The 24,937-nt window shown below is 46.4% G+C and overlaps 1 protein-coding gene and 1 long non-coding RNA gene across 4 annotated transcripts in view; one reads left to right on the top strand and one right to left on the bottom strand.

Moving 5' to 3' along the window:
- The window catches only part of PRKCB (protein kinase C beta), a 324,117-nt gene that overhangs the window by 174,799 nt on the left and 124,381 nt on the right, over positions 1-24,937 (bottom strand). For all 3 annotated transcript variants that reach the window (XM_032326950.1, XM_032326949.1, XM_032326948.1), the window contains exon 3: positions 12,251-12,333. In XM_032326950.1, the coding sequence (XP_032182841.1) occupies positions 12,251-12,333 (83 nt within the window). The remainder of the gene's footprint in view (positions 1-12,250; positions 12,334-24,937) is intronic.
- Positions 535-16,530, top strand: LOC116580570. Its single transcript, XR_004281714.1, has 2 exons — positions 535-600; positions 16,500-16,530. It is a non-coding gene; the product is annotated as an uncharacterized LOC116580570 (long non-coding RNA).

Genomic DNA, 24,937 nt, shown 5'->3' with positions numbered 1-24,937 from the left:
AAATGGTTTTCAAAAACTTTGTGACCCCTGCAGACTAGAACCAGCACCTTTAATTACAAATTCTAAATGCTCAGACAGAATCTGATCGGTCCAGCTTGGGACAGACATCCACATGCATATGGAACAAACAGGGCCAAGGCTGTTGGGTCCCAGAGTTTCAGGGGGTGCATATCTGGAAAGGCAGTTCTCAGAGAAGAGGGTTGTCTGCTTTCGGGAGATGTGTCCAGGTGGACACAGATGAGGTTATGAGGCTGTCTGAGGTACTGAGTAAGAACATGGCCCTGGGAGCCAGACTGCCTGGGTTCGAATCCCGGCTCTACCATTCACAAGCCATGTGACCTGGGGCAAGTCACTTAGTCTCTGAGTGCCCCAGTTTCCTCATCTGTAAAATGGGGGTGATAACAATGGGATTATCGGGAGCGTGAGGAAGAATAAAGAGTGATTCTACGTAAAGAGCTTAAAATAGAATTAGATCTATGAATGCCGGCTCTTGGATGTTACTGTATCTTAAATATACCGTATTGAGAGGCGCCTGGCTGGCTCCGTCAGAAGAGCGTGCGACTCTCGATCTTGCGATTGTGAGTTCGAGCCTCATGTTGGGTGTAGAGATGCCAAAAAAAATAAAAAATAAAACTTAAAAAAATTAAAATTAAAATACTGCATTTAGACATCCTAGAATTCCAGGCCACTGGAGGTAGGGGGAGCCATTGGGAATGCAAAAAGTTAGAGACCAGAGGGAGACGAGAAATGAGGTCTCTGGACTCCGGGACCTGAGCCTTTCACAACCCCGCAGGCTGCCTCTCTCCAGGGTCATCTGCCTTTTGATTTCTCTGCTTCCCCCAAGCCCGCAGGCTCCACAGGCTAAATCTCTGGGACATTGCCTTTATCAGGCTCGGAGGTTGGTCCGCCCCCCACCACAAGAAGCCAAAATAATCCATAAGACAGGACATCTGCAACTCATTCAAATCACGGCAGCGCCGCCCCTTCTGCACAGGAGAAACAGTTGGTTTCTGTTCTTGGGACGCCGCACATCACGGATTTGCTTCTTCCTCCACAGCGGGAAGCGCTGTGCCTTTATGACAGCAAGACACAAAGGGGTATGGAGAAGCAATTCTTTCGGACCTCCCCATGGTGGCTTCTGCACGGCGCAAGCCTTGGCAGGCCCACGGCCAAGGGGAGCAGAGGGAGCGCGGGGCACTTGCTCCACGGTGGTTGAAGAAGCACCCTTCATCACACGCCATCCTTGTATAAGACTCTCCCTCCAAGCAGCCCATGGGAGCTGTCTATGTATTTTCGTTTCGTGGCAAGCACGACGGAGGCATACCATACCAACAATAAGCCAGTTTCCGAAGGGAAACTCGCCCTCTAAGACCTGAGAGGACTGTCGGTGGTGAGAATATTAGCGTGTTTTCTGTGTCAGGCATGGCACGAAGCCCTTACCGTGGGTTCACTCATTTGACCTTCCCTTGATCCTCTTTTTACAGATGAGGAAACTGAGGCAGAAGTCAGGTCACTGGCCCAAGATGATCTAGCCAGTAAGTCAGTGGCACCCACGGTCTTCAAACACAACCACTTGGGTTTCGTAGATGAACCACAATTCTGCCTTTCACTGGTTTCCGAAATCAGCTCCCCATCAGAATTACCTGAAGGACTTTAAAATGCCTACTTCCTGGCTCTTGTCTCCATTTTTTCAGGTGAAGTCTGGTTTTAGCAGGTTCCCCAAATACTCTGGAAGCCTGCTAAAACCAGACTTCAACCAAGCCCTCAAGCGACCTGTATTCTGCAAAGCACCATGTACAAACCCTGTTCTGCAAAGTACCATTTAGAAATCGCAGTGGCGGTGTGTTGTTTTGATGTGCCAAACCTCTCTGCTTCCTTTTTTTTTTTTTTTAATTTTATTTTTAGTAGCAATGCCTCATTTTCCCTTTGAAAGCCATCCCCCCGCAACTGTGTTTACCATGTTTACGCTTGGAGGGAACAGTGTAAAGGCCCAAGCAAGGGCTACTTCAGTGACATGAACTTGACCAAACAATCTTTTTTCTTCCAGAATGTGAATTTAAAACCAAAGAAAGACAAGAACCAGAATCGGATACAGCTGGCCTGATCATTCTGGTTTTCTCCCAGTTCTCTAAAGTACATCATAGGTTTTCCAAAAAATTCCTTTCTAACTTGAGTTAACCAAAGCAGGCTTCCTTTGCACACAACCGAACACCACCAGTGAAAGAGCCACCAATGTGGCAGAAACCCACATCTCGCCCAGATATCACCCATACGGCATCCATGGCAACTGATCTTTGCTCCACTGAGATGGGGAGTTAATATCCTTGGACAGCAACCCATCGGTTTGGGCTGCTCTTCTTTAGCCTGAACAGATGGTCCCCTGTTCTGATTCTGTCCTTTGAAGCTATATTTAAAAAAAAAAACAAAAAAAACTATACAACAGCTCTTTGGATATTTAAATGGCCTCGGAGCTAGACAGAGCAACCCTCAGAGCACCTCCAAGCCCCCCTGTAAGGCGTTCTTTTGGCATTAGGTAACACACGCTCTGATGACCGAGCACTTCTGTTGTGAATGCGGACCTCAGGGACTGCGATGTTACATAATGTAAATAGAATGAATGTATCTTCCGCAGAAGGCTGTGGTTTCCCACTGAGACAGGTGATAGATCAGACAGACATACTGCCTGCCTACCTGTCCTGTTAGACTGAATTACACCTGATGTTATTCATCCTTGTGAGATACGATGGGTCTCCTTTGGGCCAGGTGATGGTGAGATCTTAACCATGATGCCAAGAGAGAGGCTGAACCCAAACTGTTGCTCCGCTACCTGGAAGGAGCTAGTCAGGCTCAGAGCATTGGAGCTGAACTATAGGGTGACCCCCCCCCACCTTGGTATTACGGGAGATGGAACAACCCAGGCTCTAAGAAGAGTGCAGTACATGGTTGTGTTGCTTTATCTGAGCCAAGGAGACCAGCCAATACCATAGGAGGAGGCAGGCCTTCTCTCTAAAACGGGGCTGTCTTATTGCCCCCAGTGCAGAAGTGAGAAATGGGCAGAGCTGGCACTTCCCACCTTCTCTGGGGCCAGAGGTGAATCGGCTCAGGCTTCTCAGGGGCCAGCATCTTACCAGGGGCATCTGAAGATTCTCATTTGCGGATAAGCTGGCTCCCAGCTGGTGGGAGACCTTAGGTGTGACCACATCCAGAAGCAATGGAAACTTGCTGACAGTTCTACTCAAGCCATCATGCACATGTGATTTGAACTGAATTAAGTGGGAAGCCGGAGTCCATGCCAGAGGTGAAGTGGCACCCGAAACAGGCAAGACTGGAGAAACCAGTTAAAGAATACCGCAAAATCATCTCCAGAGCTCTGCAGGCAACAGTCTGGAATGAGACAGTGAGCAGAACTGACAAGTGGCCACCGACGTATGTGGAGAAAACGTAGCCTTTTGTTTTGACACGCGTGTGTTTGTATGTTTTCTGATACAGCACGCCATAGGCAATGCTTTGCTGTCTTCTTTTTCCACCAATATCTCATGACTTACATTTCCGTGTCAATAACATGTTAATTGCTGTGGCTTTTTATTGAAGTGCCCTTTGCCTATAATAAGGTACAGATTTGAAGCATACAGTTTCGTGAATTTTGGAAAAAATGCGAACACCGGTAAAGGCACCATGCCAGTCAAGATATAGAACATCTCCAGGTTTTAGCAGGCTGCCCAGATATTGTGACATTTTAATCACCGTGCAGCACCCAAATATGGATGTGTTTTACTTACATAAACCCTAACTGGCAGTCATTTAGGTAGTTTCGAAATTTTTGTTGGTATGAATACTGATGCAATGAATATCACTTTAGCTAACTAAATTTGCATAGCCTTAAATAATTTCTCAGCAAAAAAATTGCTAGAATTGTAATTCTTGGGTCAAAAAGGATTAGGTTTAGTAATTATTAGGTCCAGGATGTCATTTAGGCTTTTGATACATATTGACAATTTTTCCTCGAGAATCATTATACTGATTATACTGATTTTCACACTCACCAGGAATACATTAGAGTGCGTTTTTCCTCCTCTACATCCTGCGTATGCTTTCTGCTTGAATCCTATCTCTTCAGATAGTATTACTAAGACCATGTTTTACATTTATGTGTGTTTTTGCAGTATATCTTTGCCCATTTTATTTTTAACCTGCGTTTTAAGTTTCTCCTACACATTGCCTAGAATTGTACGTTGTTTGTCCAATCTGATAGTCTTCAACTTTTAGTAGAGAATTTCAATCCCTTCACATTTGTTAGGTAACTGATATTATCCGCTGTCGCTTCTGCCATCTTAATTTATACTTCCCAGAGTTTATAATTCCTTTCTGCCTTACTTTCATCTTGGTCCTGATATTTTGTTAAACTGACCAAAGTTTTTGTTATTTTAAGTCCTAGATTGTTTCTTTCACTTTAAAAAAGTCTACTTGAGCCAATTGTCTATACCAAGAATTAAATAGTATTAAATACCTTATTTAGCATTTGTTAATCTAGACTCATTGCTTACTATAGTATACTTTTTTTAATTGAAGTACGGTTACCATAGTTTACTTTTTATGCCAACTTTTTTAGGTTATGCTGGTAATTGTGATCAAGCTAAGCTTATAATAACAAGATGTGGTAGCTCTTGATTTTGTCAGCCCATCAAAGCTTACCACCCCACTCTTTCTTATAACAAACACTGCTCTCTGAGTCACAGGAATGTCATAGGAAGCAGGCCTGATAAACTGTAAGAGTTCATCCTCCCAACAACAAAGGACCAACCAATCAGAACCCTTCCCTGATTATGAATGCAGTAAGAAAGCCCACTTCCTCCACTGGGATTTCCATTCTCCTTTGGGGTCAACGATCACCGAGTTGACAGACGTATTTATAGAGGTGTCCTATCTACACTAGGAGCAAAGGAGGCAAGGACAAACCAGGCAGGGTCCCCAGCAGGAAAGAGATGGCACACTCAACTTAAGAGAGTTTAGGGAGGTTTCATCAAAGGACCACTTGTTAAGACACAGGCATGGTGCTGGGAAGCCAGAGGGGGTAGTGCAGTAACTGGAGGTGAGTAAGAGCAAAGGGACAGGGCAAAGAGTAGTTCCTGGGGGCACCTGGGTGGCTCAGTGGGTTAAGCCGCTGCCTTTGGCTCGGGTCATGATCTCGGGGTCCTGGGATCAAGTCCCACATTGGGCTCTCTGCTCAGCGGGAAACCTGCTTCCCTCTCTCTCTCTCTGCCTGCCTCTCTGCCTACTTGTGATCTATCTCTGTCAAATAAATAAATAAAATCTTTAAAGAAAAAAAAAAAAAAGAGTAGTTCCTGGAACCCAAGGAGAGAACCGTGCAGAAAACACTGTCTTCAGAGGAGCAACAATCTTTGGTCCAAGGGTAGAGCCAAGACGACCCATGATAAATCCCTAGACCTCTCTCTCCTCACCTTCCAGTCTCCTACTAGACCCTCGTTACTAGGCTAGGCCCAACCAGAAGTCAGGGGGCTCATGGAACCCCAAATGGCACAGTCCATATAGGTCAGCCTCTCAGGGAGAAAACACAGCTGATTCAGAACGGCAAATATGACCGCTGGCACAGCTGATGAGGGCCAGGGCGGCAGAGTGCAAAACAGCCATGGCCTCCTTCAGCCCTGAATGAGTCTTTGTAGTAGGACTTTGTCGCGCCTCCTCTCAAGAGGGGAGGCCTATTTCTCCACCCCTGAATCTGGTATTAGCCATAACCAGCGTGACACACTGAAGCCTGGAAGAACCCCTGTGCTTTGGGGATTTCCCTCTCCCGCTGTCCTTGGAACTGCAGGCCGGTGTGTGGATGTCCCAAGGCCAGCCTGGTGGAGGAAAAGGACCTCATGGAAGAAAAACAAAGTGCCCAAGCCAACAGGCTGCCAACCGTTGGTCATGTTAGTGAGTCTATCCTAGGCGATCCAGAACCAGCGAGGTCGCTGGCTGACCAAGACCCCTGACAGAGCCAAACGAAGATCAGTCCAATAGACCCACATCAGAAGAATCACCCAAGTAGCCCAGAGAATCATGAGAAAAAACATAATGACCATTGCCTCAAGCTACTACATTTTGGGATGTTTTGTTACCCAGCAAAGCTAGCTGATAATTTGAACGCACCTTGCAGGCTTCACAGCCTCTGTTCCGGTATCTGAGGCCCTTTTCCCTGAAGCTTATTCTATTCCCAATGTCCCTCCCATGAGCCAATCTGTCTTCCTATTGCTAATTTGAGTTGGATTTCTCTCACTTTCAATTAAAAAAAATTGTGAAGCTTTACTTTTTTTCTCTGTAATCTGATATAGTTTAAAATGCACAGAAATCCTTCACTCCTCTCAAGTTTAAGACCATTTACCCACGAAGCCTATAATTTTGGGAGAAGAAAAGTTTCTTGGGCAATGTTCTCATTTCTTTTTTGGTTACTCGCCTATTCTGGTTTCCAATTTCTTCCTGAGACAAAATTGGCAAGTCAGAATTTCCTAGAAAATCATCCATTTCAACCAGATTTTCAAACACATTTTTATACATATTCATACATTATATATATATAAAAAATATATATATGTACTCTTTTTAATATGTACATTCTTTTTAAATCCTCTATTTTCCTTTTATTAAATCTTAAACATTTAGCTCATGATTTATCATTGTTAATATATTTCTTCATAAAGTAAGACTGGATTTAAAAACACAAACAGAGGGGGCACCTGGCTGGCTCAGTTGGAAGAGTATGTGACTCTTGATCTCAGGGTCATGAGTTCAAGCCCCACACTGGGTGCAGGGATTAAAAAATAAATTAAAAAAAATTTTTTTTAATCAAATAAAAACACAAAAGGATACCCTCCGCATCAGTGTGCATCATCTTTAACTGCCCTGACCCAGTGACGTAATCGGGAGGCCACAGGGTCTAAAATGGGCTTTATTCTGCATCTTCACTATAAACAATAAGAAATCATTGCTAAAACCATAAAACGTTGAAGAAAGTGTCTTTAGACAAAGCAGCTAAAGAGTCCTTTTGTAATTTCTGTACTGCTGGCACAGAGCCCTTGCTCAAAAAAAATTAGCTCTTATCATTGGCTATTATTCCTTGGCAGGTCACAAGGTATATCCTGCATCTCTTCTTCAGTAGGAAAGACTCATCCAGGTACTAATAATAATTCAGAAATCATTTGCTGAGTGCCTTTTTTTTGGGACCCAGACACTATTCTGGATGTGACTCAAGCAGTCTCTCATTGAATATACACTGAAGAAAGAAAAGAAAAAAAAAAAGAAGAAGAAGAACTATGATTTAGGTATTATTTCCCCCATTTTAAAGAGATGAACTACGGATCACAGAACTTGAATTATTTTCCCCAGATCCCTGGAGCAGTAAGTAAATGAGAGCAATGGAATTTGACACCAAGGTTTTCTGGCTCCAAAGTCCAGGCTCTTCTCTCAGACTTGGAGGTTGTGTGTCAAGTCACGGAAATGGAGACAGCAATTACCTCAGGAGGGCATGCTCCGGGCAGAGGACTGTAGACAATTATCAGCACACTCAAGATTCGGGGATCGAGAGAGTAATCGAAAGGCCCTCAACTACTCGTACCAAGGGCTTCCTGTGTGGCGGGCCCTGGGCTAAGCACTTTCACGCAATGTCTTTTTCATCTGCTTGCTGTTGATGCTGTTGTGTTTGTTGTTAACTCTTTTCATTTTAAGAGTATTTTTAAAAAATATATTATAACAAACCTATGCGGCTGGTGCTAATATCCTAGTTTACAGAGAAGAAAACTAAGACACAGAGAAGGAAAATGATCCACCTGAGGTCCCCCTAATGAGTAACTTCCAGAGTCAGGACCTGACTTCACCTATGTCTGACTATAGAGCCCACAGTCCCAAACACCAATGTCTTTGGACATGATCAAGAAATTGCCTAGCTTCCCATTTGTAGCTGGAGATGGTGAAGTCATACAGGAACATGGGGGAGGGGAAAAATGAGATGTATCCTCCTGCGAGGTTGGCTAGGACTCCCCGAAACCCCGAACTGACATCTGTGGGTTTTTTATGAAGTCCAGCAGGATGGTCCCCAGGAATTCTGTTCTACCACTCAGGTCAACAGGATCTCAGGAGACTGACCAGAGACTCTTCCCCTATCACCCCATGAAGAGTGAAGTCTTATTTCTTTCCCCCTTGAATCTGAGCTTAGCCATTGGACTACTTTGTCCAGCAGGACATTATCAAACACAGTATGTGTTTGGGTCACACTCTCTTGCTCTTCTCGGAGCCCTGAAACCACCACGTGAACAAGCCAGAGTGAGCCAGGGGGTGGATGACAGGTTATGGGGAGGAGAACCAAAGGCCCAGGCTGACAAGCTGCTCGCTGCCAGTCACGCGAGTGGGGCCATCATAGATCATCCTCCAGACACAGCCGAGAACCCCTTAATTTTGTGCCCAGGGCAAGTATCTCGCTTGACTCACTCTAGTTCTGGCCCCAAGACACAAGTCCCCTTTTCACGTTCTGAGAAGATCTCTTGGAAGGCTGTGTTTGTGGGTAGTACTCTAAATGCTGGGTAACTTGAATGGCATGTCTATGGAGGTACCAGAGACTTGGTCTCTCTACAGGGTCCAAGAGACAGCAGAATTGAGAGTTTCCAGCCAGGGAAGACCAAGACCATGCCTGCAGATGACCAGAAGTTAACACCCAAGAACTCTGCCATATCTTAAGGTCCTCCATTTGGCCAATGCCTCTATGTATTGTCTATTCCCATTTGCATGGATTGGTTGGGTCAGTAGTTGAAGTCACTGGGACAGAGCCTGGTTCATGAACTTTCCTCAGGTGGCCTGATACGCCTAATGTGGACCTCTCTGTAGAAAAACACCAACTACACAAAGTTCTACTAATGTCCAGAATATTCCCTGGCTCAGACGGGGCTTTAAATAGCAGAGGGGTAGAAGGTGGAGCCAAGCATGTTCTCTTTGCATAGACAGAGACCATGCCTGCCTGCTCCATGAGTCCGTTTGCACACCGGTTCCTCCAAGGTCACCCAGGAGGAGGGTATCCCTCCATGACTGCAGGAGTCTCACCGGCAGCCAAGCAAGAGCCTGGCCAGGTTGGTGAGCAGGTGTGGCCAGATCTTTAATCACGTCACCAGCCATGGACAGGAAAAGGTCAATGAACTGAGTCAAGCCAGTTGAGGAGTCTGGACAAATTCATCATCGTTGGTGCCAGCTGACCTTCTTGGAACTGTGTCCAGAGTTAGAATCATTCCAAGTCGGCTGCCAAATCCTATGCATGCTGGCTGCAGGGAGTACTGCCTTCCCTCCCCAGCCCCGACGCAATGAATGGCAGGGCTGCTCCATTCATACAGACAGGGGTCTCCTACCGATTATGGAGCCTACGCACTCCTCAGAAGGCTTGCCAAGTGGCAGGCAGAAGGCCTGCTAATTCTTCAGATTTACGTGGTAGCCATCTGTCCTTGCCACCTGCCCAACATATATTCCCTGTTCATCATTATCACCGCCATCATCATCCTCAAATGCTTGGCTCTTGCCATGAACCAGATACTTTTATAGATATGGAGACACTGGGCACTCCTAACAAGGTGAGAAGATGGGAACTATGATTTTATCCATTTTTCAGCAGAAGGATCTCAGGCACAGAGAATTAAGTACTTTGCTTTTGCCCAAAGTCACACATATCAGAACCTAGGCAAGCTGGCGCCATCCACAGTCCACGATTTTAGCCAGTACACTCTGCTTCCCTCATTCTCTGAGGGACCATGCCTCCCTGACTCTTAAAATCATGGGGTGGTCACACGGGGTTTCCTCGCCAGTGCGTAGGCACCTGACCAGACCTGGCCAATCAGAGTAACCATCCTTCTGGCTCCAGGTAAAGCGCAGTATGATGATATGTTAGCTCTTGTCATGGATGAGACAGAAGACCATAGGTATCTCAGGCATCACCCTCCCTTACGAGCAAAGCAAGCCTTCCTAAAACTGAAACCAAGACAGGAAGCCTAGCCAAGGAAGAGAGGAAGTAAGTTCAGCACCTCGATTCACTGTGTCTGAGGCCAGTCTACCCTCGGGCTTCTCAGCTTCCGGGAACAAAAGTTTCCCTTTCCACATAAACCAGGCTGAGTGGAGTTTCTATCTCCGGTAACACAAAAAGCCAATGAACCTAGACCAGATACAGGAAACACCGTGCTCTTGGCTGCCGTATGAGACTCAAGTCTCAGGCTGCAGGAACCTTCAGAGCTCTATAATGGAGCCAGCCTGTCCCCCCAAACCTCCCTGCCTAATTTCCTGGGGATGAGAGACAGAATTACACTAAAAGGGCCATGAAGCGTGGTCTCAGAGAACACGGTGAACAGTCCCATCTTCATCTCTGCAAACAAATCTGGAAGGGCTTTCATCATTCATGCCCCATGGGATCCTTAAACCCAAGTACCAGTTTCCAAGCAAAGGGACTGTCGTCCAAGCTCCAGAGTGTCCGTGTTGCTCTGATGACAGTTATATCCCTGATTTGCAGTGAAAGGGCAGATGACCACTTACAGAAGGACAACAACAGTCCACAAATGCAATGACAGAAGGCAGTCACCACTCACTTCTGGCAAGCTGTCCGCTGTCATGTCTAAGTGGGTAAGGACAGGACCAGTAATGAAGACCATGCCAATGCGGAAAATTCCAGAAAGGTGAGCCAAAGCAGGAACAAAATCAGAGAACCAGGAGTGAGAGCTGCACATGGAGTCTGCTGAACGCAGCTCATCACTGAGACAAGGGAGGAGCGTGCATGGTGGAAAGGTCTACCAGGGCAGTTTCAGCAACGTGGACAAGAGTACCCCCCAAAAATGAGACTTTACCAAGAGGAGCTTCTAATCTCACATATTCAGTCTGGGTATAAGAGAACTCACAGTGGGCTCAGCAGCTCACCAATGTCATCAATGACTCGGGTTCTTTCGACTCTTCCACTCTTCCATGCTCAGGAGGCAAGTACATCTCCCTCATTAACGCAAAAGTGCTGCCACAACCCCATCCATTGCATCCTCACACAAAAATACCCAACAGAGAAAAAAAAAAAAAATACCCAACAGGAAAAAGGAAGGGATGTCCACCCTCGTCAGAAAGGAAAGTCTTTCTTGAAAGCTCTGCGCAGACTTCCCCCAAGGTCCCCCTGAGTAGGACTGGGTCACATGATCATTCACTAACTACAGGGGAGCCTGGGATGCAAGTATGAGGCATTTCCAGCTTTTAGCATGAGAGGCGGCCTCTGCCAGAAAAAAGAGAGCAAGGGCCAGGAATGGCTATTGAGGAGGTAATCAACAATGTACCACAAGCTTTGGACAAACTTAAACCAAGGCTTTTGCCATATCCTTATAGAACCCATGGGGTCATTCACTTAAGAGTTTCCTTAAACCGGGGCACCTGGGTGGCTCAGTGGGTTAAAGCCTCTGCCTTTGGCTCAGATCATGATCCCAGGGTCCTGGGATCGAGTCCCAAATCAGGCTCTCTGCTTGGCAGGGAGCCTGCTTCCCCCTCTCCCTCTGCCTGCCTCTCTGCCTATTTGTGATCTCTCTCTGTCAAATAAATCAATAAAATCTTAAAAGAAAAAAAAAAAAGAGTTTCCTTAAACCAATTTATCTTTTGTTTAACCTTTTACTTGGGTAGGAAAATTTCCTTCTCTACCATAAATTCAAAACCTACTAGAAAATCTACTAGATACATTTTCCAATCCATATTAAAGTAAGTTCATACTGATTAAAATAAAATTTATTTGCCTGTTTTACCCAGAAGGATCCCCTGCTCCACCAACAGTACAGTCATGGGATACATGACAGCAGGATAAACCCATTTTCCTCCTAATTCTTGGGCCCTGGTATCAAGAATTTGCTAACAAAGAGCTGTAAAGTGCATCTTAAGGTACCACCCTAACTACCTTGTAAGAACAGCAGGACCAATTTAGCATCTCACCACCACTCTCCATGCCCCTGCCGTAAAGATGAAGACATTTAGCAAAATCACGGTAGGGGAAGCAGCTGGTTTCCCGTACTGTCCTACCCCGCTCCCAAAATGTTTTGTTTTGTCCTTCCTGTTAAAATGAAAAAAAGTCTCAGAGGCTATAGGGACCACCCCATGTTTTGGAATAAGAACAGCCCCCCCACTTGGGGGTGGGGGTCTAAGCACAGCCTTCTTTACCCAAAAGGATGCACTGACCGTGGCTGGAGAGAGGGGACGAGCGCCCGGTACTTACATCAGAGGCTGGGCCTTTGTCGGCACCTGGGCAGGAGAAGGTGACGAATTCATGGCACCGCTTGTGCACGACAAAACAGCAGACTGCAAAAGAGAAAAGAAGGGTAGGAAGTTGGGAGGGGGGGCGGAGGCAAGTCGGGAAGAGAGGGAAGGGGGTGGGGGAAGAGATCATTAAACCTGGACTTCACAACAAGAAAGGTCTTACAGCAGAATGAACAATGGCTTCAGCTTCCCCATCTTGCCCTTTGCGGCAACCACTCTGCTGTGGCATCCTACAAATCCGTTCAACTTCTAAAGGTAACCCGGGTTCAGAAGATCACAAAAGCTCAAAATTCCACCCCTCCCCAAAGATCCCTTCAGCTGTCAGGTCTTGTGCTGGTTTTGAAACAGGATGTGGTTTCTTAGATCGGCATGAAATAGTAGTCGGCTTGGGTTTAGGTCCAGAATGCACAAGGAGTGCATATATTTAAACACTAGAATCATGCTCAGAGAGACATGCATGATACGAAGGGCCAGGCAGAAAATCAGAGCGAGCAGGCATGGCAGACCTGTGGCCCTCTCTCACCCAGGAGCAATGCCAAAGGACTGCAAGAGTGGAGGAAAAACCTGCAGTGTGCCTTTGTTACTCAAGTAGTTTGCAACCAAATACACCCATACATATATTTGAACGCCAATGAGATAGAAGCAGCTAGGATATGGCTCCCCCACCTGGCGGGGGACGGGGGGGCGGGGGGGGGGGGATTCTACCGCTTGTGGGGAGGGGAGGTCAGAGACTATATATATAAATATATATATATTTTAAGACTTTATTTATTTATTTGACAGAGAGAGAGATCACAAGTAGGCAGAGCAGCAGGCAGAGAGAGAAGGGGAAGCAGGCTGCCCTTTGAGCAGAGAGCCCGATGCGGGGCTCGATCCCAGGACCCTGAGATCATGACCTGAGCTGAAGGCAGAGGCTTAACCTACTGAGCCACCCAGGCGCCCCAGTCAGAGACTATATTAAATCTACTTTCACTAAATCTAAATGGTGGGATCCTGGAGGATCCCATGCTGTAGAACCACACAACCAACTCAGGATCTTTCCAAAGAACATTCTCAGCAAATGAAAACAGGCCCAGAAAGCTCAAGACGACGCCTCGAGAGACTAGGGACCTGGGCAACAATCAGTGGCTGCTAACATCACAAGAAGACTCGACCTGCCCACCGATCAAAGTACCAGGAAGTACTCCGCCACCTACGAGGTACTCTTGCTGAAGTAATCAAACCCGAATCAGTGCAAGCCTTTTGATCCAATAGCCAACTTACAGAAAATGCAAGTGACAGAGGCATGTGTTAAATGACATCACAGGGAAGCAATCAGAAAAAAAGAAATTTTTTTAATACACAGCAATGCTCCCTCCTCTGCTGCCCCCCTCCCTGCTCACACGTGTGCTCACGCACACTCTCTCTCTTAAATAAATAAGTAAAATCTTAAAAAAAATAATTTGGGGAGGCATGTAAGTGGCTTGGTTGGTTGGTTGGTTGGTTGAGCATCTGACTCTTGATCTCAGCTCAGGTCTTGATCTCAGGGGCGTGAGGGTAAGCCCTGCAATAGGCTCCACACTGGGCATGGAGCCCACTTAAAAAAAAAATTCAGTATGACAGGAAGGAGAAAGGGAGGATTATAGCTGGAATAAAAACTAGTCATGGGCGCCTGGGTGGCTCAGTGGGTTAAGCCGCTGCCTTCGGCTCAGGTCATGATCTCAGAGTCCTGGGATCGAGTCCCGCATCGGGCTCTCTGCTCAGCGGAGAGCCTGCTTCCCTCTCTCTCTCTCTGGCTGCCTCTCCGTCTACTTGTGATTTCTCTCTGTCAAATTAATAAATAAAATCTTTAAAAAAAAAAAAAAAACTAGTCATGACTGATCATTACTTGAACCTGAGTGATGGACACATGAGGATTATTACGCTAAGCTATCTACCTTAATAAATGTTTGGTATTTTCCACAATACAAAAATTCTTAAGTTCCCATGTTTGGAAACCAAGAAGAGGTCCGAAGGGGCCAATTTCTTTTGCCTTCGCTTACTCCCCTTTCTGTTTTAATAGCTACTGCATTTTATAAGTCATATATGCTTTGTAAAAAGATATTTGTGTTGGGGCGCCTGGGTGGCTCAGTGGGTTAAAGCCTCTGCCTTCGGCTCAGGTCATGATCTCAGGGTCCTGGGATCAAGCCCCACATCGGGCTCTCTGCTCGGCAGGGAGCCTGCTTCCTCCTCTCTTTCTCTCTCTCTCTCTGCTGGCCTCTCTGTCTACTTGTGATCTCTATCTGTCAAATAAATAAATAAAACCTTTAAAAAAAAAGATATTTTTGTCAAATCGTGAACGCGTGTCCGTGTGTGTGTGTGTGTGTGTGTGTGTGTCCCTCTGTTCCTATAGGTCTATGAATATTGAGAGAAATTTATGAACAGTGGTCAACAGAAGCCAGTGTTGATTATCTCTTGGCAGTAGGATTGCCGATCATATGAACCAGACCGATGACATCTGGACAAATCCGCCACAATGACAACTCTGTGACCTGAAGTCTTCTTGAACACCACCTCTAGCCTCGTTCTTTCTTTCTTGTCTAAACACAACCTCAAGTACATCACTGGAACATAATGTCCTTGATGTGCTCTGGAGATATGGCTATGACACACAACTATCCTTGAGCATCTCTCCCAGATGTAATACCAACACGGACTCCCCAGCTTCTGGAGCCATAAAAACAAGTCCTATGGAGGGGTGGAGGCGAGGTAGAGATCTACTTGTTTTGCAGCCACACACTTGTTTTGCTTCTGTCCTTAAGTCACCTTACTAAATCATTTCTTGTCAAACTGGACTTGGCCTTGTTCTTTGGAGGTCATTTTGCATAGAGCTCAATTTCACAGAACACCCATCATTTTCACTTCCGACCTTACATTTTTCTACATCGTTCAAAACGTTTACCAGGAGTATAGACTAGTTACATAATCAGCTAAAACAACCCTACTCCCATTTCGAAACAAAATCAAGAGTCAAAGGTAAACACGGGTCAGGGGATGAAAGATATTACTGCCCAGTTTGGAAACTCGGGGGTTGGGCGGGGAACCGAATGGGCATGGCTAAAGAAGAACTTGGCAAACTGGAAGTCTAAATTGAGGGACTGTCCCAGAATTCCCCAAAACGGGTGGGAAGGAATCAAAGAAATGCTGCAAAACCTGTACAAGAGAGCCAAAAATGTAATACCCATCTAAAGAGATTCAAGAGAGAAGAGGGAAGGTGTAATCAAAGGAAACTCCCTGAAGCTGAAGAAGAATTTGAGTCATTAAACTGTAAGAAATTATCAAGCATCCATAGGAATGAAGGAAGAAAAGAGTGAGGGTGAGGGTATCTGAGATCATTCCAACATGTCCAGCAGGGGCAGGAAGAGGACAGAGGGAAGATTACCAGCAACAGAACAAAAATAGTTTTTTAAAATTATTTTTATTAACGTATCATGTATTATTTGCCCCAGGGGTACAGGTTGGTCAATCGTCAGGCTTACACACTTCACAGCACTCACCATGGCACATACCCTCCCCAGTGTCCATAACCCCACCCCCCTTTCCCCACCCTCTTCCCCCCCAGCAACCCTCAGTTTGTTTTGTGAGATGCAGAGTCTCTTATGGTTTGTCTCCCTCCCGATCCCATCTTGTTTCATTCTTTCCTTCCCTGTCCCCAACAAATTCCTCATAGTCCTCTCAACTTCCTCATATCAGGGAGATCATATGATAGTTGTCTCTCTCCGACTGACTTATTCCGCTCACCATAATACCTTCTATCTCCATCCACGTCGTTGCAAATGGCAAGATTTCCTTTCTTTTGACGGCTGCATAGTTTTCCATTGTATATATAAGAACAAAAATAATTTGGCATCAGATTTCTCCTCTGCAGTTCTGAATTCTAGAATATGATAAAGCAGTATCTTCAAAGGTTTAGGAAAAGTCATTCTGACCTAAAACCTCATACAAAGCCAAATTGATATTCCAGAGAAGGTCCAGAGTAAAGACATTTCCAAAATACAAGGACTTAAAAAACTTACTTCCCACAAAAGAAGTGCTAGAGTATATACACCTCGCAAAACAAATGAAAAGAGGTAGAAACAAAAGTGGTGAAAGAAAGGACAAAAAACAAAGAGGGAGGGGTGCCAGGCTGACTCAGTTGGTAAGCGCGCAGACTCTGGATCTCTGGGTTGTGAGTTCGAGTCCCATGCTAGGTGTAGAGATTACTTTAAAAATTAAAAACTTTAATACACACAGGCACACACACACACACAGAGGGGAGGGGGAAGAAACTAAGTCATAAGAAATGGGGGTGGGAGAAGGTCCATAACATGGAGATGCACTAAGAGTCTTGTCTCATTCCTCAAGAGGTTCTAGATATTGAGAAACCCCATGTAAGGCATTTTAAGTTTGAATATGCGTGTTAACCATTAAGAACAAAAAGGGCACCTAGGGGGCGCCTGGGTGGCTCAGTGGATTAAGCCTCTGCCTTCAGCTCAGGTCCATGATCTCAGGGTCCCTCATCGGGCTCTCTGCTCAGCATGGAGTACATGCCCTTCCCACATGCCCCAATTTCATATAAATATTATTCTTTTCTTTTTCTACTTTTCTACGACATGACTTGCACTTTAAATTCTTTAATCCATCTGTAATTTCATGCCACCTGATGTGCACTGGGAATCTGCTTTGCCACTTTTTTTTTCCCGAAGAGGTAATCAATTGTCCCAATACATTTTATTGAATAACCAGTCCCTTCCCCACTGATCTCAAATGCCAACTTTATTATACCCTAAATAATTATATACGCTGGGGTCTGTCTTTGGGCCTTCTGTTCTGTTCCACTGCTCTGTCTTGGAGTACAGCAATATGGGTTTTAATTATAGTCGCTTTAGAATATGTTATATCTTGGCAGGGCAAGTCCTCTCTCATTATCCTTACTTTCAACATTTTCTTGGCAATCACTGCGTGTTTATTCTTCCAAGTGAACTCTAGAATCGGTTTACAAGGCTTTTAAAAATACCAATGGAATTCTTATTGGAATTACGTTTAGGCAAGCCCCCGGCCCAACCCTCACTGACAAAGAAACACTCACCGGAACGTTGCCTGAAACTGTCTCAAACTTAGAAATTAAATTCCAGACAGCTGACACGTTCACCACGAGTCTTTCTATGAGGAATAGGGTGTCCCCTTGTTAAAAATCTGACTTCATGTCTCCCGGCCAAGTCTCTGATTTTCTCTATACATTTCTCACTTCGTATTAGAGGAGGGAACCTTTTTTTAGGTGATTGTGATTTGGACACTTTTTTCCCATTTTGTTTTCCAACTGGTGGTGGCTGACACATGGAGAAGCAATATATTTATTTTGTACACATTTTTTTTTAGTTCTTAATAGGTTTTGGTGGGCTTCTGATTGCTTTCCTTGAGTTTTCCAGGTGGAGAATCACATTAGTTCCATTTACAATATTTTTCCTTTACCCTCTCTGATAGATAAGCCTCGTTTCTCTCCTAATCTTCTTCCCTCTTCTCCTGTTTCCATGTCGGTAACTTTCAGAACACTGTGGAACAAAAGGGAGCAAAACAGTCCATTCCGAGCTTTTCGCAGCTTGACTCCTGCCTCACTCTTCTCAAACTAACTCTTGCAATTGTTATTTGCCTTGGAAACCGTCCATGGTGTTCTTCTCAATATGTGTCCCCAGTGCGTGCCCACCTGGGATGATGAAATATCCCTTCTCATCCCTTCCTCACCGTGTATTGTTAGGTGGTCTCGCTTTTTATTTTTTCCAGAGGTCTGTCTTGTCCCCTTCGTCGTCTGTTCTATTATTCTACCATTAGATAGTCTTTTTTTTTTTTTTTAAGTAGGCTCCACAGCCAGTGTGGAGCCCAACACAGGGCCTAAACTCATGGCCCTGAGATCAAGACCTGAGCTGAGATCAAGAGTCAAAAACTTGGGGCACCTGGGTAGGTCAGTGGGTTCAGCCTCTGGTCATGAGCCCAGGGTCCTGGGATCGAGCAGCCCCGCATTGAGCCCCGCATCGGGCTCTCTGCTCAGCCGGGAGCCTGCTTCCCTTCCTCTCTCTCTGCCTGCCTGTCTGCCTACTTGTGATCTCTGTCTGTCCAATAAATCAATAAAATCTTTAAAAAAAAAAAAAAAAGTCAGAAACTTAACTGACTTGAGCCACCCAGACATCCCCTTTTCTACCATTAAAGACATGGATATATTTCTCAGTTCAACTGCAGTTTTTTTTTTTACCCCTACATTATTCATTGCTATTTGTACTTTTATTTGTCCCGCTTAGTTTAATTGTACTATTTACTCATATTGTACGTGTATGACTTCCTGGTTAGGAGTATGAATTTGGGAGTCAGACGGCCTGGCTTGGATCCTGCAACATTTGCAAACCGTAATACTCGGGTGCATTCCCTTTTCCCCTGTGCCTCAGTTTCTTCTCTGGAAAATGAGGGTGATAACAACGCATCCAGATCATAGGGAAGTTGTCGGAATTAAATGAGTTAATCCAGGCTCGGAACTGTGCCTGGCACGTCCTGAGTATTCAACGAAGGCCTGCTGCTACTTACTGTTCTTTCTCAAGCGTCTTGAATGAGCTGCTCAGTTCACGTATTCCCACCCTTCTTCATGAAAAATTAAAGATTTTAGGGGCACCTGGGTGGCTCAGTGGGTTAAGCAGCTGCCTTTGGTTCAGGTCATGATCCTGGGGTCCTGGAATCGAGCCCCACATCGGGCTCCCTGCTCAGTGGGGAGCTGCTTCTCCTTCTGCCTCTCCTCTTTCTCCCCCCTAGCTTGTGCCCTCTCTCTCACTCCCTCTCTCAAACAAATAAATAAATCTTCAGAAACAATTTTTTAAATTAAACGTTTTAAAGCTAAAAACCTCCCTCACCAGTACAGCATTGGTGGCATCCTGTGTCTTTTTTTTTTTTTACGATTTTATTTATTTATTGGACAGAGGGAGAGCGCAGGTAGGCAGAGAGAGAGAAAGGAGGAAGTAGGCTCCCTGCGGAGCAGAGAGCCAGATGCAGGGCTCGATCCCAGCACCCTGGGATCATGACCTGAGCCGAAAGCAGAGGCTTTAACCCACTGAGCCACCCAGGCGCCCCGGCATCCTGTGTCTTAATACAGAGTTGCCACTGTTAAGCTTTAAACAGCCAGCCCTGCTACTTTTCTTTATAGTCTTGTAGTCAGTTAGCCCATCATGGTTCTCATTTCTTTCTCGCCCCCCGGGACTGTTTAGAGAAGCTGTTTCCCACCACCACCATTTACGAGTCATCTTGTCAGTCTTTCTTCCAAACATCTAAACCATCCATTAAGGTCTTCAACATCCTCAGTACCCTTTGATGGAGAGGGGAATCCGCTCTACTTTCCTGGCATCTGCTCCAATTCCAATATATAAGTGGTATTAGTAAACCGGTACTTTTGTGAGTGAATAAACAAAAGAATGGATTACCATCAGCCACAGAAAAAGAAGAAAGCCCGGTCAACCTCGCAGTGCACGTAGCTCCCAGCTGGCCTTGCAATGACCACCACCACCACGGACGGGGGTAGTGGTACTAGCCACTGTCAAGGTCTCTTGAACGCAGCCATCCAGTGAGCCACGAAAATAAATAATCCATCCTCAGCAAGGTAGAATCAATGTGCCAGGTGATTTGATTATCCTGTAGGGTGCATACCCTATGGAGAAGCTGGGAACATACTGGAAAGCTGATGAGCTTCTGGTGCATGAACTTCCTATCTACACTGTGTTTATCAAAGTTGTGCAAATCCAATTCCCCATTAACTAAAACACTATAAAGAAAAGTAGTAGGGCTGGCTATTTAAAGAAACAAACTAAATCTTTTTGTGATACAAATAAACACCCCCTCATTTCTGTTTGGCAAATTCAGGGTAAAACCAGTTTTGCTTAAATAAGAGACAACACTTACTGAGCTGATGAAAGTCGCACCAGGTCCTACTTTCAAACAGGTACCTGGTAGGAGCCAAGAATTCCTCGAGGCTTCATGGTTTATTCAACAGCTCTTTGCTCTGCAGAAGTTAAAAGCCTGCAGCCTACAGCCTTTGGAAGCCGGCCTGTAGCCATGCTTTATTAGGATGACACAACAGAGTCACCAACTCAAATGCCAGAGGCCAGGTGAGCAATGACAATGTCTGAGAATGCAGGCATGACCTGTCTAAAAGTGGGAACTGCCACTCAGCTCCAGAAGACAACGAGATAAAGCTCCAGCTCTGTCCACCTCCACCCCTCCCTTATTCCATGTTAGGTCGGGAAGGTCCCTGGCCAGCTTTGTACGCGGAAGAATGCTTCCCCCAACCCTCATCAAACATATCCACATCCAAATCCCTGGAATGTAGAGATGTCACCTTGCATGGGAAGAATGGACTTTGCGGGGGCGCCTGGTTGGCTCAGTGGGTTAAAGCCTCTGCCTTCGACTCGGGTCATGATCCCAGGGTCCTGGGATCGAGCCCCACATCGGGCTCTCTGCTCAGCAGGGAGCCTGCTTCCCCCTCTCTCTCTGCCTGCCTCTCTGCCTACTTGTGATCTCCGCCTGTCAAATAAATAAGTAAAATCTTTTTTAAAAAAATGGACTTTGCAGGTGGGATTAAATTAAGGATCTTGAGACATAAAATTATTCTGGATTATACTGATGGACCAATGTCATCACAAGGGTCCTTACCAGATGGGGCCAGGAGGGTCAGAGGAGGAGATGTGACAACAGAAGCAGAGGTTTCGAGTGATGACGCCTTTGCTAGAAAGGAACACAGGCCAGGGAGTGTGGGTGGCCTCCAGCAGCTAGAGAAGGCAAGGAACAGGTTGTCCCCTGGGGCATCATCCAGAAGGAAGGTAGCCCTGCCCACACCTTGATTTTAGCCCCATAAGACCCATTTTCAGACTTCTGACCTCCAGAATGATAAGATTATAAATCTGTGTCATCATAAGCCACCGTGTTGGCACTAACTTGCTGCAACAGCCACAGGAAAACAATGTCCCAGTTGATCCCAGAAGCAGAAGACCCAGGAAACTTCTCCAGAGCATCTGCCCCAAGAACGCCTTGGGACGCCAACTTCGTTTCGCACCGCACCCCACCCCCCAAGTCCCAGTTCTAGCCACTGTAATTTATTCATTGCATCCCAAAAGGGCTGAATCAAGTCATCAAAATTTCTTTTTTTTTTCTCTCTCTCTTTGGAGTTGATTCTTCCCTACTACCTTATTCTCACTGGGGTCTCCAATGGAAAGCGGACATTCCTCCAAGCAGCCTTTGTCCCGGAATCCGCATGCCCCCGGGACAGAAATCTTGCAGCCCTGGCTGCAGGTATCTGTGGTGAGAAAAGAAAGAGAAGGGGCCTCGGGCCTTTTCTCAACTCCCATCTGTCTCAGAAGGCCTCCAAAACAGCCAGCTTTCGAGGGAGAAAATCCTGTCTTCTGCCAAGAGTTCCAGGCCAGGCCTGTGGGATCCATTGGACGTAGGTGTGAACCCACATTTCCCAGCTAGAAGCTGAAGCTCTTCACCCCGCCTCGCGGAGCCTCTGTCTGTCTTCTCCAAAATGGGAATAAGCATCTACTCTCAGAAGGGCTTTTGCAGAAGCTCTAATGAGACGACAAACACAACGAGCGCAGTGGAAAGGGTCATTCGGGTTGGAGCCACCAGTGGGCAAATCTCGCTTTGCAAAGACTGGAGAGGATCTCTTTTTCCTGTGGAGTCGAAGCTGATCCACAGGCATGGAACTCGGCCTCGTGCCCAGGATGAGGCGGCGCTCCCCCAGAGGTTGTCCCGAACCGTCTCTGCCATCCAAGGCCTCGTTTCCACCCAACCCCTGGCTCCCTGGCTTTCAGAAGACCGACCCAACACAGCCATGCCACTTGAGGTCACGAAGGGCCGTCACATCCAGGCTGTCACCTGAACCACGCCACAGCCCTGTGAGGACCACGTGCTGACCTGCGTTGGTATCGACAGGGCGGCTGATGCTCAGAGAGAAAGGACGTGCCCGAGGGCACCCAGCGTGTCCGTGGCATCGTCTGTGTTTGAAACCGGGTCTGTCTTCCTCTGGAGCCCACACGCCACTTACACGGTGTCGCTGCATTTCTGTTTGTCATCTCCCTCACTGTTCCAGAAGAAATCCTCCCCCGCTTTCCTCACCCCCGCCATCCAGTCAGTTGCTAAATCCTACTGAATCTTCCTTCGCAACATCTTTTGTGCCATATCTTCCCGTGTGTTCCCCGCTGATGCCACCCTAACTGCCCCCCGTGACTCAGACAGGCACTCCTGTCACCGAGCCTTAACTGGGCTCCCCAGAAACAAAGGAGTCCACCTCAACAGCTCACCCCTAGGCGCCGAAGTTTTCCACAGCCTCTTCCAAAGGAGACGAGGTTACCCATGTCACTGTGAAATCTGAATGAGACGTCATGTACAAATGCACAGAAGTGAGGCACCTGGGTGGCTCAGCTGGTTAAGCATCTGCCTTTGGCACAGGTCGTGATTCCGGGGTCCTGGGATCGAGCCCCGCCTCAGGCTCCCTGCTCAGCGGGGAATCTGCTTCTCCCCCTGACCCTCCCCACTCTTGTGCTCTCTCGCTCTCTCAAATAAATAAATAAAATCTTCATTTAAAAAAATGCACAGAAGCAGGACACAAAGTAAGTGCTCAACGAAGGTTCATTTATTTCCTTCGAGGTTAGAGGGGTTCGCCAGATAAGCCTGGCAGCCAACCTGCCTGGATTCGACACCAGGCTGTATTTATCAGTTCTATGACCTTGAATGAGTCCATTGACCTTTCTGTGTCTCCATCTCCTAGCCTAGAAGATAGAAATATCAACAGTACTTTCCTCACAGAGTTGTTACAAGGATTGAGTGAATAAATCTGAGCATAGTGTATGGACACAACAAGTGCCAAACAGATACTAAGTATTGTCGGTGAGATTCCTACCTGCTGTCCTCTACCCCAGTGAGCCTATGCCCTCTGAGAATTATTCATGCTCTGAAAATTCACTTTTTATATTACTTCCCTTCTCCGACACATTCCCTGGCTGCCCCGCTGCCGGAAGCTGCATTGTCCAACTGGTCCCATGGGGTTATGCCAATTTAAATTAATCAGGTAAAATTCAAAATTGAGTTCCTTGTTCACACTAACCACATTTCAAGTGCTTAAGAGTCACATGTGGTGAGCAAGTACCATCTTGGACGTTCATAGCAGAAAGTCGCATTGGACGGCGCTGGCCAAAGGATAAACAGTGCGCGGTGAGAATTTCTTTTGAAAACGGAATGCCATGCTTACGGTTTCAAACGCAAACACTGCAGAGGCGCACACAGTTGAGAATCACTACTTTACTCCATCATTGAAGGGAACTGTTCTCTCCAGTTTCTTGTGTGTCCTTCTAGAAATATTCCTTGCATATGTGTGAGCCCACGTGATACCTATATGTGGAGTGAGACATTCTATATTTCCTTTTTGGGTTTTTGGTTGTTGTTTTTTTTTTCCCCCTAAATCTCTGTCCCTTTTGTTTTCCCCACGTGATTCAACTCTGTACCACAGGTTCTCAGCCCTGGAGACACTGAGTCCCCTGAAATTTTTAAGAACATACCAGGGCCCAGGACCCACCACCAGAGATTGTGATTAAGTGCGAAAGGGTGCAGGGGGCGGGGACCGGGTAGGGAGGCAGTCGGAGGACAGGTACATTTAAAAAGCCCCCCAGGTGATTCCAATGCTGAGAAGTATGTTGATCTGCACCCCCACACCCCCACTGAGGCTCCCCCCCAAACTGACACATCTGCAGGCCTGTTCCGGACCATTCTGGTCCTGCAACTGCATTTTATTCTGTTTCTTTACCCGGTCTCACAGGGAATTCCTAAAGCTCTGAGGATGGTGATTTCCTCCTACAAGAGGGGAAAAGCAAGAGCAAACTTTGTTTATCAAGAGCCAAGAGCCCTACGGAGGCTGGGGGTTCAGAACACAAAAGCAGAAGCGCTAACCGCGCTACCCAGTCAGCAGTGGCAGGAAAGGAATGTTTTCCTTTGCAGCGTTACCAGACTTATTTAACTAAGCAAGATAAAGCAGTGGAACCAACAAGAAGGAAATAATGGGCCTCAGAAGTCAGTAAAACCATGAGAAGAAAACCACCCCCCCACCCCACCCCTCTACCAACCCCTGGGCAGGACAGCGGCTGGGAGCATCCGGCTGGTTCGGATGACACGTGGAGGCTGTTCTTGACCCCTTGGCCTCTCCCCTTTTGATCAGGCCCCGAAGGTGGGGGCAGCAGGACATAATGGCATGGCCTAAGTGAAAATATCAACATCCCTTCATTCACCAGGCATCTCTAGCCCTAGGAGCGCACGCAGATCAGAAGAGCTGCTCCCGAAACCAAGTATTGTGGGTGTCTCTTTTCTCTGCCTAACCAGCGTCCATCCTTTCTGTCTCTTCCCCTTTGGAAAACTGTCCCCTTCTGACCCTCAATTGCGGCGATCCACCTAAGGTGGTCTTCACCCTCTGGCTCCCGGAGGGTGGACGTAGGGATGGGCATGTGACGAAGCTCCCCAGGGAGAATCAGTTTCAGAACTTTTGCTGGAATTATTAGGGAAGAGGATGTTCTTTCCGGAAGTATTGCTAAGCTGGTAGGGACTGTGTCCACATCTGCCACCTTTATTATCTGTT

Source organism: Mustela erminea, chromosome 20, assembly GCF_009829155.1.
Source record: "Mustela erminea isolate mMusErm1 chromosome 20, mMusErm1.Pri, whole genome shotgun sequence".
In the NCBI taxonomy this organism is placed as follows: domain Eukaryota; kingdom Metazoa; phylum Chordata; class Mammalia; order Carnivora; family Mustelidae; genus Mustela; species Mustela erminea.
The sequence above is the reverse complement of the archived record's forward strand: the minus strand, read 5'-3'. Positions and strand labels throughout refer to the sequence as shown.